This window comes from Micromys minutus, assembly GCF_963924665.1.
Source record: "Micromys minutus genome assembly, chromosome: 10".
NCBI lineage: Eukaryota > Metazoa > Chordata > Mammalia > Rodentia > Muridae > Micromys > Micromys minutus.
In genome coordinates this window covers 6,756,941-6,772,511 of record NC_137979.1, presented here as the reverse complement: position 1 = coordinate 6,772,511, position 15,571 = coordinate 6,756,941, and the positions used below count along the sequence as shown (strand labels likewise).

General features: G+C 45.4%; 1 protein-coding gene across 2 annotated transcripts in view; it reads left to right on the top strand.

Annotated features, from left to right (window-relative positions):
* LOC308425032 (solute carrier family 22 member 4) overlaps positions 1 to 13,973 on the top strand; it is a gene marked incomplete at its 5' end in the record, with an annotated part of 43,925 nt that extends 29,952 nt beyond the window's left edge. The window contains 7 exons of one of the 2 annotated variants that reach the window (XM_080922217.1): positions 896 to 1,067; positions 2,239 to 2,365; positions 5,799 to 5,893; positions 7,275 to 7,489; positions 8,885 to 9,067; positions 10,944 to 11,079; positions 13,850 to 13,973. In XM_080922217.1, the coding sequence (XP_080778343.1) occupies positions 896 to 1,067; positions 2,239 to 2,365; positions 5,799 to 5,893; positions 7,275 to 7,489; positions 8,885 to 9,067; positions 10,944 to 11,079; positions 13,850 to 13,925 (1,004 nt within the window). In that variant the 3' untranslated portion in view covers positions 13,926 to 13,973. Of the gene's footprint in view, positions 1 to 895; positions 1,068 to 2,238; positions 2,366 to 5,792; positions 5,894 to 7,274; positions 7,490 to 8,884; positions 9,068 to 10,943; positions 11,080 to 13,849 lie in introns of both variants that reach the window. The other variant, XM_080922216.1, reaches the window with a different exon arrangement.
* Between the last annotated feature and the right edge of the window lie 1,598 nt (positions 13,974 to 15,571).

Here is a 15,571-nt window from a genome sequence, read left to right as displayed (position 1 = left end):
TGAAAGAAAATCATCAGAAGGGGAACCACTGAGGAGTGGGGGACCCCAGGCCATGCACCGGTGCTATCCACACTTACAAAGGGTGTTCCTGGTTCAGTTAACCCCATTCAGAAACTCTCAGGTGATGGTCAATGTCTTCTGGGTGATTCTAGACCTTCAAGATGACCGTCATCACCAGTGTTTTGTAGCATGGGCAAGTCCTATATGAAAATAAAACTCTAGCTGTTGGCTACATGTTTGCCTTCAGGTCAGAAGGCCCAAAGTAGATTCTAGAAAGGGCTAATGGTCCATGACAAAGGCTGGGCTAAAGTCCTGACCTAAATGACACCGTTTCTGAAGACTTGCTGCTCAGTGGCCTGCTGTGAGGTTGCTGCATGGGACAGAAACCAGATGCCAGTTCGGTCTTCCCCAGACAGTGCCAACTGCATGTGGCCTTGAGCCTTTGCTCTGGTCACTGGGAGTGTGCCTGGCACCTGTGCATGTCACCTACAGGGACACTAGAACTCTGTCTGCCTGGGGAACATCAGCTCCAGTGCAGGCTGCCAGCTCCGGGAAACTCCAGAGGCAGCTGGTTTCTGAGTGTCATGTCTCGGGGTTCAAGGACAGGCAGTGTCCTGACAGCCGAGAGAGTCACTGTTGTCTCACGGGCTGTGACTGTTCATGTACAGATGTTGTGGACACCCACAGCCTGACTCCACAGTGTCTTTACAAAGCCACTTCTTGTGTCCTGGACCTGACAGTCTCACGCTGGTTTCTTCCCCTGAAAACAGCACTGTCAGAAGGCAGTACTTTCATTGGTAGAGCCATCATCAAACATACATGGGTTTGATTCCCAGCACTGGGAAGCAAATGTCGAGAGAACAGAAATGCTAATGCCGCCCCTTGTTCTGAGCAGGAACTGAGATCCTGAGCAAGTCTGTGCGCATCCTCTTCTCCACATTAGGAGTCTGTACGTTTTTTGCAATCGGCTACATGGTACTGCCGCTGTTTGCGCACTTCATCCGAGACTGGAGGATGCTGCTGCTGGCACTGACGCTGCCTGGGCTGTTCTGTGTCCCACTGTGGTGGTGAGTACAACGGGCATTCCCAGCCAGCCCTCTGCTGCTTGGCAGGCAGGCACCCAGAGTCAGGCCACCGCTCATCTAGCCGCATCTGCATGCTCTCGACTGCTGCTTGCCCTGCGCCTCCACACTTCCAGCACTTTCTGCACCTCAGTGAGTGGGCGGGTGCCCTGTAGGAAGCCTGGTGGTTGTCAGGACTCCCAGCCTTCTTCCAGATGCCGCCCAGTGCAGTCTCCTGCCCATTATGTCCTTGCTGTCTGCGGAGCTGGTACTGTTGGGTTGTTTTTCAACTCTGCTCTCAGTTTAGGGCACATTCCTTTTTCTTTCTTTTTTTTTTAATTTTAAAATTTTTTTATTACATTTTAAAAAAGATTATTCACTTTACATCTGGATCGCTGTCTCCTGTCCACAGTCCACCCACCCACTCACTCTCCTCTTCTCTGATAACATGGACCCTACCCACTCCCCGCCCCGGCACACCAAGTCTCTGCAGATAAGGCACTTCTTCTCCCACTGAGGCAGGACAAGACAACCAAGTTAGGGGAATGAATTCCACAGACAGGCAATAGCTTTAGGAACAGACTGAGCTACGCATCTGCTACATGTGTGCGGAGGGCCTCTGTCCAGCCTGTGTATGCTCTTGCTTGGTGGTTCAGACCCAAGGGTCCAGCTGAGTTGACTTTGTTGGTCCTCCTATGGAGTTCCCATCCCTTTCGGGGCCCTCAAGCCTTTCCCCAACTCTTCCATAAGAGTCCCCCAGCTCCATCCAATGACTCTGGGTCTCTGCCTCTATCTGAGTCAGCTGCTGGGCGGAGCCATGCTAAGCTCCTGTCTGCAAGCACAACAGAGTATCATTAATAGTCTTTGGGATTAGTGCTTGTCCAGGAGATGAGTCTCTAGTTGGACCATTCCCTCAGTCTGCTCCATCCCCCATCCCTGCATTTCTTGTAGGCAGGATACATTTTGGGTCAAAAGTGTTGTTGGTAGGTTGGTGTCCCTATCACTCTACCGCTGATTAACAATAAATATATACAAGTGTATATAGAGAATTTATATATTTTAAACCATATAGAGTATTTGCAACATTAAAATGACCTAGGACATTTTGTTATGTATGTTTGCGAACATCAAATCCTGTGCTTATAAAAAGTTATGAACCATTGCCAATGAATTCCAGGTTTATTCCAGAATCTCCCCGGTGGCTGATATCCCAAAGGAGATTCAAAGAAGCAGAACAGATCATCCGGAAAGCCGCCAAGATGAACAGCATTGTGGCACCAGCAGTGATATTCGACCCTCTGGAGGTGAGTGAGCGCCTGTGTGCAGACATCCCTTTTGAGATCAGCTCTGCAGACTTTCTTTTATGGAATTTGATGTAACTCGCTACCTGTTAAGTGCCCACAACGCACCAGGCACTGAGCTAGATTTCAGGATGGAATCACGGTCAGGTCACATTCTCAGGTAAAATCTTAGAAGGCGTGGTGCCGCCCACCTGTTTTCTGCCTTCTCAGGAGGTGGGACCTGAGGACTTCTAAAGCCCAGGTGCTCAGGGCCAGCTTCAGTAGCTTAGTAAAACATCACCTCTCTGAATAAAATCTACCTAAAGGACTTCTATAAATTAAAAAGAGTGTTAGGTATTTGTCTTCCTTCCTTCCTTCCTTCCTTCTTTCTTTTAATTGTCTATTCAATTCATGAGCTCAGTTTTTGATTGGCAGTTTTATCTTCTTAGTACTGGCGTGACTCTTTGTGATATTAGCTGGTAAAAAAAATTTCTTCCATTCTATGAGATGTTTGCTCTGCCTGTGCCTGCCAGTACACCCCATTAGGGTGTCAGTAAAGACACTACTGGGTGTCAGGCAGCTTGCCTGACTCATGTGATGCTCACATTAGCCACTGCCAGGTCTACGGGCTTTGTTTTACAGGAAGGAACACAGAAGCATGGAGAAATGACTTCCAGTGATCACACTGCTGGGATTTTCCAGGGTTTCTCTGGGTCCATTTCATATCAGGGGCTGTGATGTTAATTCGGACAGGAAGCCATTTAGCATCATCCTGAAGGATAACCCAAAAGCTCCCTGGCTTTGGAAGCCCCTTCCACCTAGTCACGTCTCTAATCCAGAAACATAAGTGGCTCTCCCCAGACCAGGGGCAATCACTGATTTAAGAATATAGTTGTCTCGATGTTTCTGTGCCTAGATTTATATTATATCATATCATATTATATATTGCTAGAAGTAAGTCCTCCACACAGTGTGCAGAGAAAAGGCACCATGAATTCTGGGAAGATGGCTCAGTGGTCAAAGTACTTGCCATGCAAGTGTGAGGACCCGAGTTTCGATCCCCAGAGCCCCTGTAGGTATGGTGGACCACTTGTAATTCCATCCCTGAAGGATGGAGACAGGGTGTACTAGTTACTTTTCCATTGCTCTGTGACAAAATACCATGACCAAGGCAACTTAAATCATTTTTTTGATCTTACTGGTTTCAGAGGGTTAGTCTGGGGGCAGCAGAGTAAATGCATAACATCAGGAACAGCCGAGAACTCACGTGTTGATCCACCATTAGGAGGCAGAGAGAGAGAGAGAGAGAGAGAGAGAGAGAGAGAGAGAGAGAGAGAGAGCGAGAGCACCCTGGAAAGAGTCTGTCCTTTGAAACCTCAAACCTGCCCCCAGTGACACACCTTCACCATCAAAGCCTTGCTTTCTAATCCTTCCCAAGCAGTTCCAGCAGCTGGAGGCTAAGTATTCGAATATATGACTCTGTGGGGGCCATTCTCATCCAAACCACCAAACATGGAATGCCCAGAACAATCAGGCTAGCAGTATGAGCCATGTTAGAGGCCCTGGGTTTGGTTGAGAGAACCGGTTTCAGCAAATGAGACTGAAGCGATTGAAGACAGTTCCTAGCATCAACCTTGGGCCTGCACATGTACACAACACACACACTCCACACATACATGGAAATGGGAGGGGGGAGCATCACACACTCCACACATCACACATACATGAAAATGGGAGGGGGGAGCATCACAGCTGAGAGCTGTGCAAACACAGGCCTAATTAACCGAGAGGCTGACGCTGACACTCAAGGACAACCCACTACAAAGGACCAGCTTACTTCCTCCCAACTGAAGCACCTTTCTCACTACAGCACACATGGCACAGGGTCACATGACTGCTACTTTACCCCCAGAAGAGTCACCACATCACAGCCTTATATTGTTTTTAGCTCAACTTTAGTCAGCCTAGCTGACTAAATTCATAGCTCATGGTACATAAATATCTGTGGGGAAGTGAAGACTGATGGTGGAGGCACGATTACCATTAACCGTGGAGGGGGAGCCTTTCTTTCCCATGATGCAGTGATAATAATGACAGTTAAGATATACTGAGCATTTATGATGCTGTTTTTTAGAAATCATTTAACTTCCCTAACTCCCAAGTACATCTTACAAGAGGAGACAAACAGTAATTTGCCCGAGTCCTTAGCTACCCTGAGCCTGATGTGTTATTTTTCTTGTTTGCTGTTTTAGGACAGGGTCTCGTGTAGCTCAAGCTGTCCCTGAACTCCCTATGTAGCTAAGGCTGGCTCTGTACTCCCTAGGTCACTGAGGCCGGCTTTGAACTTCCTATGTACCTAAGGCTGGTCTTCAACTCCCAATTCTGCCTCCACCTGGGTTTATAGGCAGGTATCACCATGCCTGATTCCAGAAACAGACAAGAATGGCTTGGAATGTGGAAGAGTATTTGCCTAGCATACACAAGGCCCAGGGCCCTTAAAACTCTCTCTCTCTCTCTCTCTCTCTCTCTCTCTCTCTCTCTCTCTCTATCTATCTATCTATCTATCTTTATCTATCTCTATCTCTCCTTTCTCTCCTCCCTCCCCCTCTCCTCCTCTCCTCCTTTTCTTTCTCTTCTCTTTTCTCTCTCCTCTCACCCCCCCCAAACACTATGAATCTGCATGGCCCTCTCAACTCAATAGGCTTTAAGGACCCCAGCTCAGTGGCTACCCATGTTAAGGTTGAGTGAAGAAAAAGCTGGTCAGCAATCATCAGCTGTGTAGATGCCATTTATTTTGAAGGCTTCTGTCTAAAATGGGCTATATTCAACATTTTAAGGCATTAGATACTCGAGGACACAACATGGAAGAGAGAGCAAAAAGAATGTAAGACCCAGATGAGGAGATGTCCTTACAGCCCTTGATTTCTGGACTTGAAAGTATCAAATGTTCTGTAAGAGTTGTGTGAATGGGCTAGGATGTAATTCAGTGCATGGAGTGCTCACCACACACACAGAGCTTCAGACCCAGCATCAGACCTGACAGAGTGATTCGTGTCAGTAATCCCAGCACAGAATGATGCGTGTCAGTAATCCCAGCACAGGGTGATTCGTGTCAGTAATCCCAGCACAGGGTGATTCGTGTCAGTAATCCCAGCACAGGGTGATTCGTGTCAGTAATCCCAGCACAGAGTGATGTGTATCAGTAATCCCAGCACAGGGTGATGAAGGATAATATGAAAATCAAGATCATATTTATCGACATAGTGAGTTAAAGGCCAGCCTGAGATAACGTGAGACCCTGTCTTAAAATAATAATAGAAATAATAATAGTAACGTTAATGATAATAATTTAAATTAAAATAAAATTTTAAAAATAAGTTATACGCCCAAGGTTTTTCCCATAGGTACTTCCTGCCTGCCTCTTTATCTTCTTTCATATATGTTATTTTAGCTTCAGGAGCTGAACTCCTTGAAGCAGCAGAAAGTCTTCATTCTGGACCTGTTCAAGACTCGGAACATTGCCACAATAACAGTGATGTCTGTGATGCTCTGGTAAGCAGTGAGTGATCAGGGAACACAGGCATGTGACACACAAGTGTGCAGCTGGTTTTCTCTACTTCGCAGGGATGTGACAAAGCCCAGGTTTCCCCTACAGCAAAAGAAGAATTGTGCAATTCTAACGTCGTCAGAGATGTCTATAACTGATAGATTGTCAAGACCAAATAGGGGGAATTTTACATGCTAATAGTAAGTCTGCAGTGTAGGGGCCCCACCATGGAAAGTGTTGAGGCTACAGATGCCCCTGAGGACCAAAGCGGAAGTGTTCAGTCTCTGCTCTCTGGAACTGACCACTGGAGTTAGTGTAACCCGCCCAGCAGCAAATGAACACATGATTTTAAGACACAGAAGTCATGATCTGACTTTATTAACTAGATTTAGTAACAAATCTTCAAAGAGATAGGAAGGAAAAATAATAACAACTTACCTGTTCCAGAGATAACAATACACAATGCACATGCGTGCACGAATATACTCACAACACCCCAAAACACAGAGGGGGGAGGGAAAGGAGAGGGGGAAGGGGAAAGGGAGAGAGGGAGAGACTGCGTACCAGAACTGGCAGACTATATTTTAGAACCATGGGTTTTGTAATTAGAAAAGTATTAGTGTGAAATATCCTGGACCACAGCCTCTGACAGATGTCTTCCTTCTCAGCTGTCTGAACATATCACTCCTCCAGTGTATGGTAGCCAATGGCAATGGGGAGCCAATAATGCCACCGAATCTCTGCAGTGACAAAGTTTGCTTCTTCGTGTTTTGGATTAGTCCTGGGCTCCCACCTGGTCTGGTAGACAGAGGCCCAGCATGTTTCTGAAAGCCTTCTTCAGAGATGTGTGTTCTTCAGCCGTACTCAGATGTCCTCCCAGGGAGGGGCATCTTACTGTTGACTAGTGGTTTATTGAGAAAGTGGTCACTTTCTGAAGAGACCGAGTGCTTGGAATCCATGTCTGTTGTCATGGTTTGAATATGCTCGGCCCAGGGAGTGGCACTATTTGGAGGTGTAGCCTTGTTGGAGTAGGTGTGTCACTGTGTGTGTGGGCTTTAAGACACTCACCCTAGCTGCCTGGAAGTCAGTCTTCCACTAGCAGCCTGCAGATGAAGGTGTACAACTCTCAGCTCCTCCTGCACCATGCCTGCCTGGATGCTGCTATGCTCTTGCCTTGACCATAATGGACTGAACCTCTGAACCTGTAAGCCAGCCCCAATTAAATGTTGTCTTTCCTAAGAGTTGCCTTGGTCATGGTGTCTGCTCACAGCAGCAAAACCCTAAGACGTCTGTCATGGTAGCCACCAGACTCATGCAGGTACTAAGAGGGAGTTTAGAGAGCCATGGGCCATCTTTCTATGATTTTATCATTGGTCTGTCTTTCAGGATGCTAACCTCAGTGGGTTACTTTGCTCTGTCTCTCAATGTTCCTAATTTACATGGAGACGTCTACCTGAACTGCTTCCTCTCTGGCCTGATTGAAGTTCCAGCCTATTTCACAGCCTGGCTGCTACTGCGGACCCTGCCTCGGAGATATATCATAGCTGGCGTGCTGTTCTTGGGAGGAGGTGTGCTTCTCTTGGTCCAAGTGGTACCTGAAGGTAAGAAGTTAGGCCAGGCTAACAACATCCCAGAAAACCTAGATGCCTTCATGACCAAGAGTATCAGAATGGGTGACCACCCTCACATGAGTCACCATTCCCCATAACACATCCTTGACATCACCAAACGTTCATCAGTCAAATAGGCAGACAACAGCTGACAGTGACATGTTCCCAACAACTGTCCCAGCAGGGTATGGCGGCCCGTCCCTATAATCTCAGCACTTGGGAGGTAGAGTCAGGAGGACCAGTTCAAAGCCAGTCTCAGCTGCATAGCTAACTTGAGGCCAGCTCAGGCTTCATGGATCACTGTCTCAAAACACAAACAAAAACAGTAAGACAACAGAATGGTTCGAAGTGGGTAGAAGTGCTTTTGACCAAGCAGGAGAACCTGACTTCCATCTTGGAACCCACACAGAGGAAGAAGACTGTCTCCAGCATCTCTTCCTCTTACAAACACACTTTCGCCACATAAATAAATAAACAAACAAACAAATAAATGTAGGGGTGGTGCAGTAAGACTAAACAATGACAAAAATCTCTAATACTAAAAATAATGTATTTCCTTTCTCTTAGTGTGTCTAACTTTCTGCTTTTGTTAAACTACGTGTTGATATATTTTTGATACATTGTAACATGCAAGCAGTGCTGCTTGGTTTTGTCTTTAACTTTTTAACCTCTGCAGTTCTGAGGCTTAAACCCAGGGTCTTGCACTAGCAGAGCACTCTACCATGGAGCCATATCTCCGAACCTTTATTTTTATGTAGAGGCAAGATCTTGCTAAGTGACCCATTCTGAACTCAATTCATAGCCTTGAATCTGTAATTCTCCTGTCTCAGCCAGTGGGATTATTAGCATACACGGGGGTGTGTGGGGAGGGTGGGGGTGGAGGAATGGCTCAATAATTAAAATGCATGAGGACCAGAGTTCAGATCCCAGAACCCACATAAACACTGCCAATCACGATGATTCCTCTGTAATTCTGATCTTTCATTGCTACACACATGCAGCAAATATATGTGCACACCACACCAAAGGAAAAGAAAACGGTTTTTAAAGCATTTGTTACTGAGCCCAACTAGAACTATATTTCTTAATAATAGAAATGAGGAGGGAAAGAACTGGGCTCTCTTTTTATAGACTAAATTTAACTGTATTTAATATCTAACAACTCACTAGGAAACCGTTTTAACAAATAAAAGCACATGGACAGAGATCCCAGGATGCATTCATAATCCAAAATGAGAGTAGTCAAAGTCCGAGGCCCCCCTTCGCCTTCCATCATCTTATCCAGTAGTATTTTATGTGGGAACCATCAGACGGCAGCAAAAAAACAGTAAAAGAGTTAAGTGTTGATTCTAGGAGCACCCTGTCTGACATGAGCCTCTTTTCCAGATTACAACTTTGTGTCCATTGGCCTGGTGATGCTGGGGAAATTTGGGGTCACCTCTGCGTTCTCCATGCTGTATGTTTTCACTGCGGAGCTCTACCCAACCCTGGTCAGGAACATGGCTGTGGGCATCACCTCCATGGCCTCGCGTGTGGGCAGCATCATCGCCCCCTATTTCGTTTACCTGGGTGAGATGCATATTTGTTCCGTCCTTAGTTTGTTTTGCTTTTTTATTTATGTGCATCCTGCATGTGGGTTTATGTATGTTGTGTGTGTGAGCAGGGCCTTCTTCGGAGGAGTTGGTTTGGGTCTTGTGCTGCTCACGCTGTAGCTGAACCACAGTCTGGCTGCTCAGTTTTACAGCCTCGCTGCAGGCACATTGCAGCTCACAGCCCGGTTTCTTTCCATGATGATTCTCAGTGACCACCTTGGACTGTAGTAGTAAAGTAAGGGTCTTCCTGCTGTGTCTCTGTTTAATCCCCTTCCCCCCACCTCTCTCTCGTTAGATTGAACAAAATTTTCATCTTATGTGTTAAGATAGCTTTTTCTGAATGTAAGGGTAGCACTTTTGTACCTGGTGTCCACGGAGAGTGTCTGATTGCCAGTGAAGGAAAGGATGAGCGGCCATATGAGTACTGCAAATGGAACTTAGACTCTTTGTAAGAGCGACAAGAGGTCTTAACTGCTGAGCCATCTCTCCAGGCCTGAACTCAGTGCGGGCAGGAAGCAGGCAATGGGATGCAAAGAGCAGAGGTTCTGACTATCAGACATGAGTTAGGATTCTTTATTTTTGGTGGACCCTGACTGTGGGAGGGCTGTGAAGGCAGAGGCAGACAGGATGAATGGGATTCAGTGGGTGCTGTTGAGTCCTCCCCAGTAATTCAGTGGAGGGTATGAGTTTTTTATACTGTTAGGAGTTAGCCTTCTGAATACATTTTATCAATATTTCCCTGGGTAATCACTTACACTTGGATGTTTTTTTTGCAAGGCAAAAATTTTTAGTTTCTGTATAGTATATCATGCTGGAATAATATGCCAAGGAACTTTTAGTGGGATGTTGTTCAGTGTTCTGAGCCCAGCCTCTGTTAAGATGTGACTGGCATTGACATGCCTCCTTATTTTTCTTGCTCACGTCGGTTACCTATGAGTTCAGATACACACACACACACACACACACACACACACACACACAGCCTACAGATAAACTCTCAGAAAGAATGCACTATAAATCTACACAGTGAATGAAACCTATCTTCCTAACCTTAATTCACCCCACACTGCTGTTCCGAGTACAACATCCCTGAGCATACGGTGAAGCCATTTTTCCTTACACTTCTCAGCTACGCTTAGATGACCTAGTGCTGGACCCAGTACCGGTGCCCAAGAAGCAGAGCTCAAGAAAGAGCACTGAGTGTAAGAAGCTGTTCCTATTAGGGCCACTGAAAAGCTGCAAGAGCCGTATTTACCCTAACGGCCAAAAGCAAAAACAAAAACTGAACAAAAACTACACGGATGGGTGTTTGTTTTTCTCCCCTCTCTGTGGGCAAAGAAGCAGATGAGGGGTTTTATTCCTCTATCTCAGTAGCCCCCATGCAGAGAAGTAGAAAAGAGCTGTGTGTGGCTCAGTCAGTACAATCCTTGCCTACGAAGAAGCACAAAGTCCTGGGTTTGATCCCCAGCAGGGCTTTAACCTCGGATGGAGTCCTAGAGGCGAGGGTGAGAGAATTAGATGTTCAAAGCCATCCCCTGCTACCTCTCACCACCCATCCAAGTCCTCACCTAAGGAAGCTCTGATGGTGAAGACGTCTATCTAGGGAGCGTGCCATGCACGGCTGGGCAGTGGCTTAGAACTAAGAGCATGCTGATGACAACCAGACCTAGATAACGGCAGACGTCTGGGAAACCCCTTGGGCTCCAGTGGAGTATTTTGGGTATTTTGCTGCCTTGCTTTCTTCTGAAACGCTTGGGTTAAACCTGCTGTCATAGCCTGTCTGCACTTTGATAAACTGTCTCCCAGGAGCATGCTTGCATCTAACTGATGTTCTCACGTCTGGTATTTTACAGGCGCTTATAACAGACTCCTGCCCTACATCCTCATGGGCAGTCTGACTGTCCTCATTGGAATCGTCACGCTTTTCTTCCCTGAAAGTTTTGGGGTGACTCTACCGGAAAACTTGGAGCAGATGCAGAAAGTGAGAGGGTAAGCAGCAAAATGATTGGAGGAAATTAAGAATGTTGGGAAGAATAAATGCAGGGGGATAACCACCATGATATGAAAAGAAAAAGCACTGAGTGGAGATGGGGGAGGGGGTGCTAGAGAAAACCGTTGGTCAGTGCCAGTTGGAGCACCTCAGCCACAGTGTAGGAACAGGCAGCAGTGGAGCAAGACAGAGCTGAGGATGAAGCCTGAGAAAAGAAGAGAATTCAAAATATGATTTTTAAAAGCCAGACACGCTCACACACACACACACATACACACACACACACACACACACACACAAAACGTATAAACTTAAAATCCACTGGGCAGAGCAGGACACACACCTGTATCCCAAACTATAAGACAGGGTAAGGTAGGGAGGGGGTCCACATGAGTCCAGGAGGTCAAGACCAGCCTGAGTCACATAACGAACCCTCAATGTTAATTCATCCATCCGTGTGTGCACACATGCACACACACATACATGTACATGTAAAACTAATCAATGGGAGGACTCAAAGCTGTTGGAATATTCAGCTAGATAGTTTTGAATGAAGAAAAAATCGAATACTTCTAAAAAGCATAAAAGTAAATTCTGGAAAGAAAAAGATAGGACTTAAAATACAAAATCATGAATCTACAAGAACAACAATTTTTTTTAATGTGGACTGAGCAAGGAAAAGGATACAGATCGAAAGTTCAAGGCCATCCTCCATAGTGAGAACCAGTTCCAAACAAACCAACCAACAAACAAAAACACAGTAACAAAACCAAAGTCAAATGTCCATAAGCCAGGGCAAACATCTGCGGCAGGAATGTGGACATAGGCTGATAGGACACCAGCTTTCTGCAGTCTGTGGGGAAAGGGGCTTTCCAGCAAAGGAAAGGAAAATTTACTTAAAGAAGATAAAAAGGTAAGTATCCAACATATGCATGCAAAACAAAGCACTCATCCGTCGGTGTAAATACAGGAGCCTGTGAGGTGCTCAGTGGGACACTTACCACCAAGTCTGAGCACTCGAGTTCCAGTCCTGTGTGTATTCACACAGAGTGGAAGGAGAGAACTGATGTCCTCAATCTATCCTCTGTATTAAACGCTTTTCTTTTGCTGTGATTAAATGTCATGACCAGGAGCATCTTAGACAGAGTTTATTTAATGCTACAGCTCCCGAGCATCTGTGTATGATCCAGTATTTCATCTATAATCTAGTATCAGAAACGTGGTGGCAGGCCAACCCTGATTGGGTTGCTGCCCAGCCAATCTGATTACGTCATTGAGCTCCAGGATAGAAGATACCTCAAAATCTAAGCTGAAGAGCAATGGTGAATGTCCCCAACCATGTACCCACATACACATTCATGCACGTACACACATACGCAAGCGCGCACACAAATTTTTTAAATCCAGATTGTCTTTTGGGGACTATGCGATTCATGTGTTTTTCATCTTTTGGAGACCCTCTGGCTGTCCTACGATCTGGTTCAATTCTGACACAACAGTTAGCATCAGATCCCGCAGGTGTAAGAGCCCAATCCCAGACCTTTCAGTCATAAGGCACTCTCCCTCCTGTCTTACCTGGCCACCAAGCCAGGGTCCCCACAGCTCCGATCCATGTGCTCAGTCAGCTAGAAAGCTTCCAAGACCCTAAGGAAACCCTTCCCTTGCTGTCAGCACAGCCTTAGGGAGGATCTGGGCAGGCGTGTGTGCTGGAGGACCCTAAGTGTGGGGCATCTGCTCCTGTGGGTTGGGGTGCACTACTCTCCTGACAGTGAGACGTCAGCGATTCAGAAGATTCCAACCACACTGCAGATTCTCCATCTGGTGGACTTGATTGGTCATTAACTCTATCCCTACCCCGTTCTCTGCAGAGGTTGGGCAAGCAGAGCCATGAAGCCCTGTGCCTCCTAGATCAAGGATTTTTCCTTCTGGCAACCAGTGCCCATGCTCAAGCTAGCTAAGAGCCACCTCCAAGAACCAAAGCAACATGTTGCCCTCTGTCGCCCAGGAAGCCACAGGAGAGTTCAGAGCTCTGTACCAGAGGCAAAGACCAAACATCTTTGACAACCCAGTTGGACGAGTTTAAAACCTCTGTGGCACAATGAAGAATTTGAGATTCTGAGCTGCACTGACCTGGCTTTAAATTTCCAACTTAGGGCACAAAGTTGGGGGAATATATTAAGTTTTCTCAACCCTCACTTTTCCGATTTATTACGTGGGAATATTTCACATGGCTGTCTGGGGGGTTCTATTAAATAAAGTGTTAGCTGTGGCTAGCCATAACAAAGGTGCCTTGATAGGAATTTATCTAATCACTGAGTAGTGCTGCCACAAACCTTTAATTCCAGCAATTAGGATGCAGAGACAGGCAGATCACTGATTTCCAGGCTAGCCTGGTCTACAGAATGAGTTCCAGGACAACCAGGGCTACACAGAGAAAACCTGTCTTGAAAAACAACAACAAAAAAGTTTACCTAATCATTACAATTCTTTTCTTTCAACTCATATCGTTATGAGCTTCCTGCTACCCCTTTATTCTTTCTTCAGGGAAACTGAAGATCTTAAATTTAAGCTTTGTGTTTAATCAAGAAAGTAGCTTGATTAGTCTCTTGAAATCATAAAATACAAGGTCTGCACATGTGAGGTTCTTTAATTAGAGTTCACATGCTTTTTCATTGGTTGAATGGGGAAGTGTTTCCAGATGTCAGTTTGGTGTTTGAGGGAGGGGAGTTCCCACTGTTTAATTTTCTTCAGTGGTTGCTTTCTTTTCAGGTTCAGATGTGGGAAAAAATCAACAGTCTCAGTGGACAGAGAAGAAAATCCCAAGGTTCTAATAACTGCACTCTAACAAGGTTTCCAAGGCACTTGGCAAACTGGAAACCAGACGGTGTACGATGAGCAGGGGTGGTGGAGCAAGCCCATAATCCCAGCTCTCCATCTAGGGATGGGGACAGGAGGATCCGGAATTCCAGGTCATCCTTGGCTATGTCAGGAGAGTGAGTCCAGCCTTACCACAAGCAACCTGTCTGAACAAAACAAACGCCTTTCCTGCTGAAAGGGACTAATAGAAACAGGGAGCACTAAACTAGACTTGTGGAGAAAAACACAAGATCTCATAAATTCTGGGCCACTCTTCCAAATGGTCTTGTTTTTTAAGAACAAACACTTCTAAAAGGTCTTATATTGCTAACTATTCAGTGAAATAGATTGGTAACATCTTTTTGAAAATGTGTTACCCAAGGATTGGCAAAATCCACATGAAGATTAACAAACATCTCCGAATGTATAAATGCTATCCAAATAAAATTCATTGTATTATCATGACTATTAGATGATAACAGGGCTTGTGTGTGTGTGGTGTATATGTGGTGTATATGTGATGTGATGTGTGTGTGTGTGTGTGTGTGTGTGTGTGTGTGTGTGTGTGTGTGTGTGTATAGAGAAGATCCAGCACATTTAAAGTAAGAGCAGCTTTTTAATTGAACTCATATGGGGCTGTAGCTAAGTGATCATCTGGACTGCGGGTCCTGAGTCTTTGATGAGTCTTTGATGTGTTAGAGAGTCTGAAAGCCACATCAAGTAGATGTGCTGTTAGTCCACTGATGATCTGCAGACCCTACACTGTGTCACATAACACCAGCAGGCAAAGAACTCTCTAGATTTGGGAAGATGGCTCAGTCAGCAAAGTGATGATGGAGAATGAGGTTGTGATATCAAAACTTGAGGAGGCTAGATATACAGCCTTTGTTAAATATAATCATAAATGTTATTTTGGTTTTTTTTAAAAAAGCAAACTGACATGCATAGACCCTGGGCTAAATCCTCAAAACTGCAAAAAGAAAGAAAAGAAAGAAAGAAAGAAAGGAAGGAAGAAAGAAAGGAAGAAAGAAAGGAAGAAAGAAAGAACGAAAGAAAGAAAAGCCCATGGGAGAAAACAACAAAAAACATTGAAATGCACTTTCATAAGATAGGAGTGTCATGTAATGTTCAACTTATTAGTAACAACCCAAATTTCAAAGGCTTTAAAATAATACCATCCACCAAGGCAGCCACAAACTAGAAGTAGCTGCTGCGTATTTAAATGTGGACTTCACTAGATTCAACTGAAATGCCCGGCAAAATACACACTGAAGTTCCAAGACATGGTATGAAAGACAGGAATTAGTGAGTTTTTTTGGGGGGAAGGGCAGAATTAGTGAGTTTTAATAAGAATTAAATGCACATCAGTGCTTTCTGTCTTAGTTAGGGTTTTATTGCTATGAACAAACACCATGACCAAGGCAAGTCTTATAAATAAAAACATTTAATTGAGGCTGGTTTACAGGTTCAGAGGTTCAGTCCAGTATCAAGGCAGAAGCATGGCAGCATCCAGGTAGGCATGGTGCAGGAGGAGCTGAGAGTTTTACATCTTCATCCAAAAAAAGCCAGGAACAAACTGAGCATCCTCAGGCAGCTAGGAGGAGTGTCTCCAAGCCCATCCCCAGAGTGAAACAC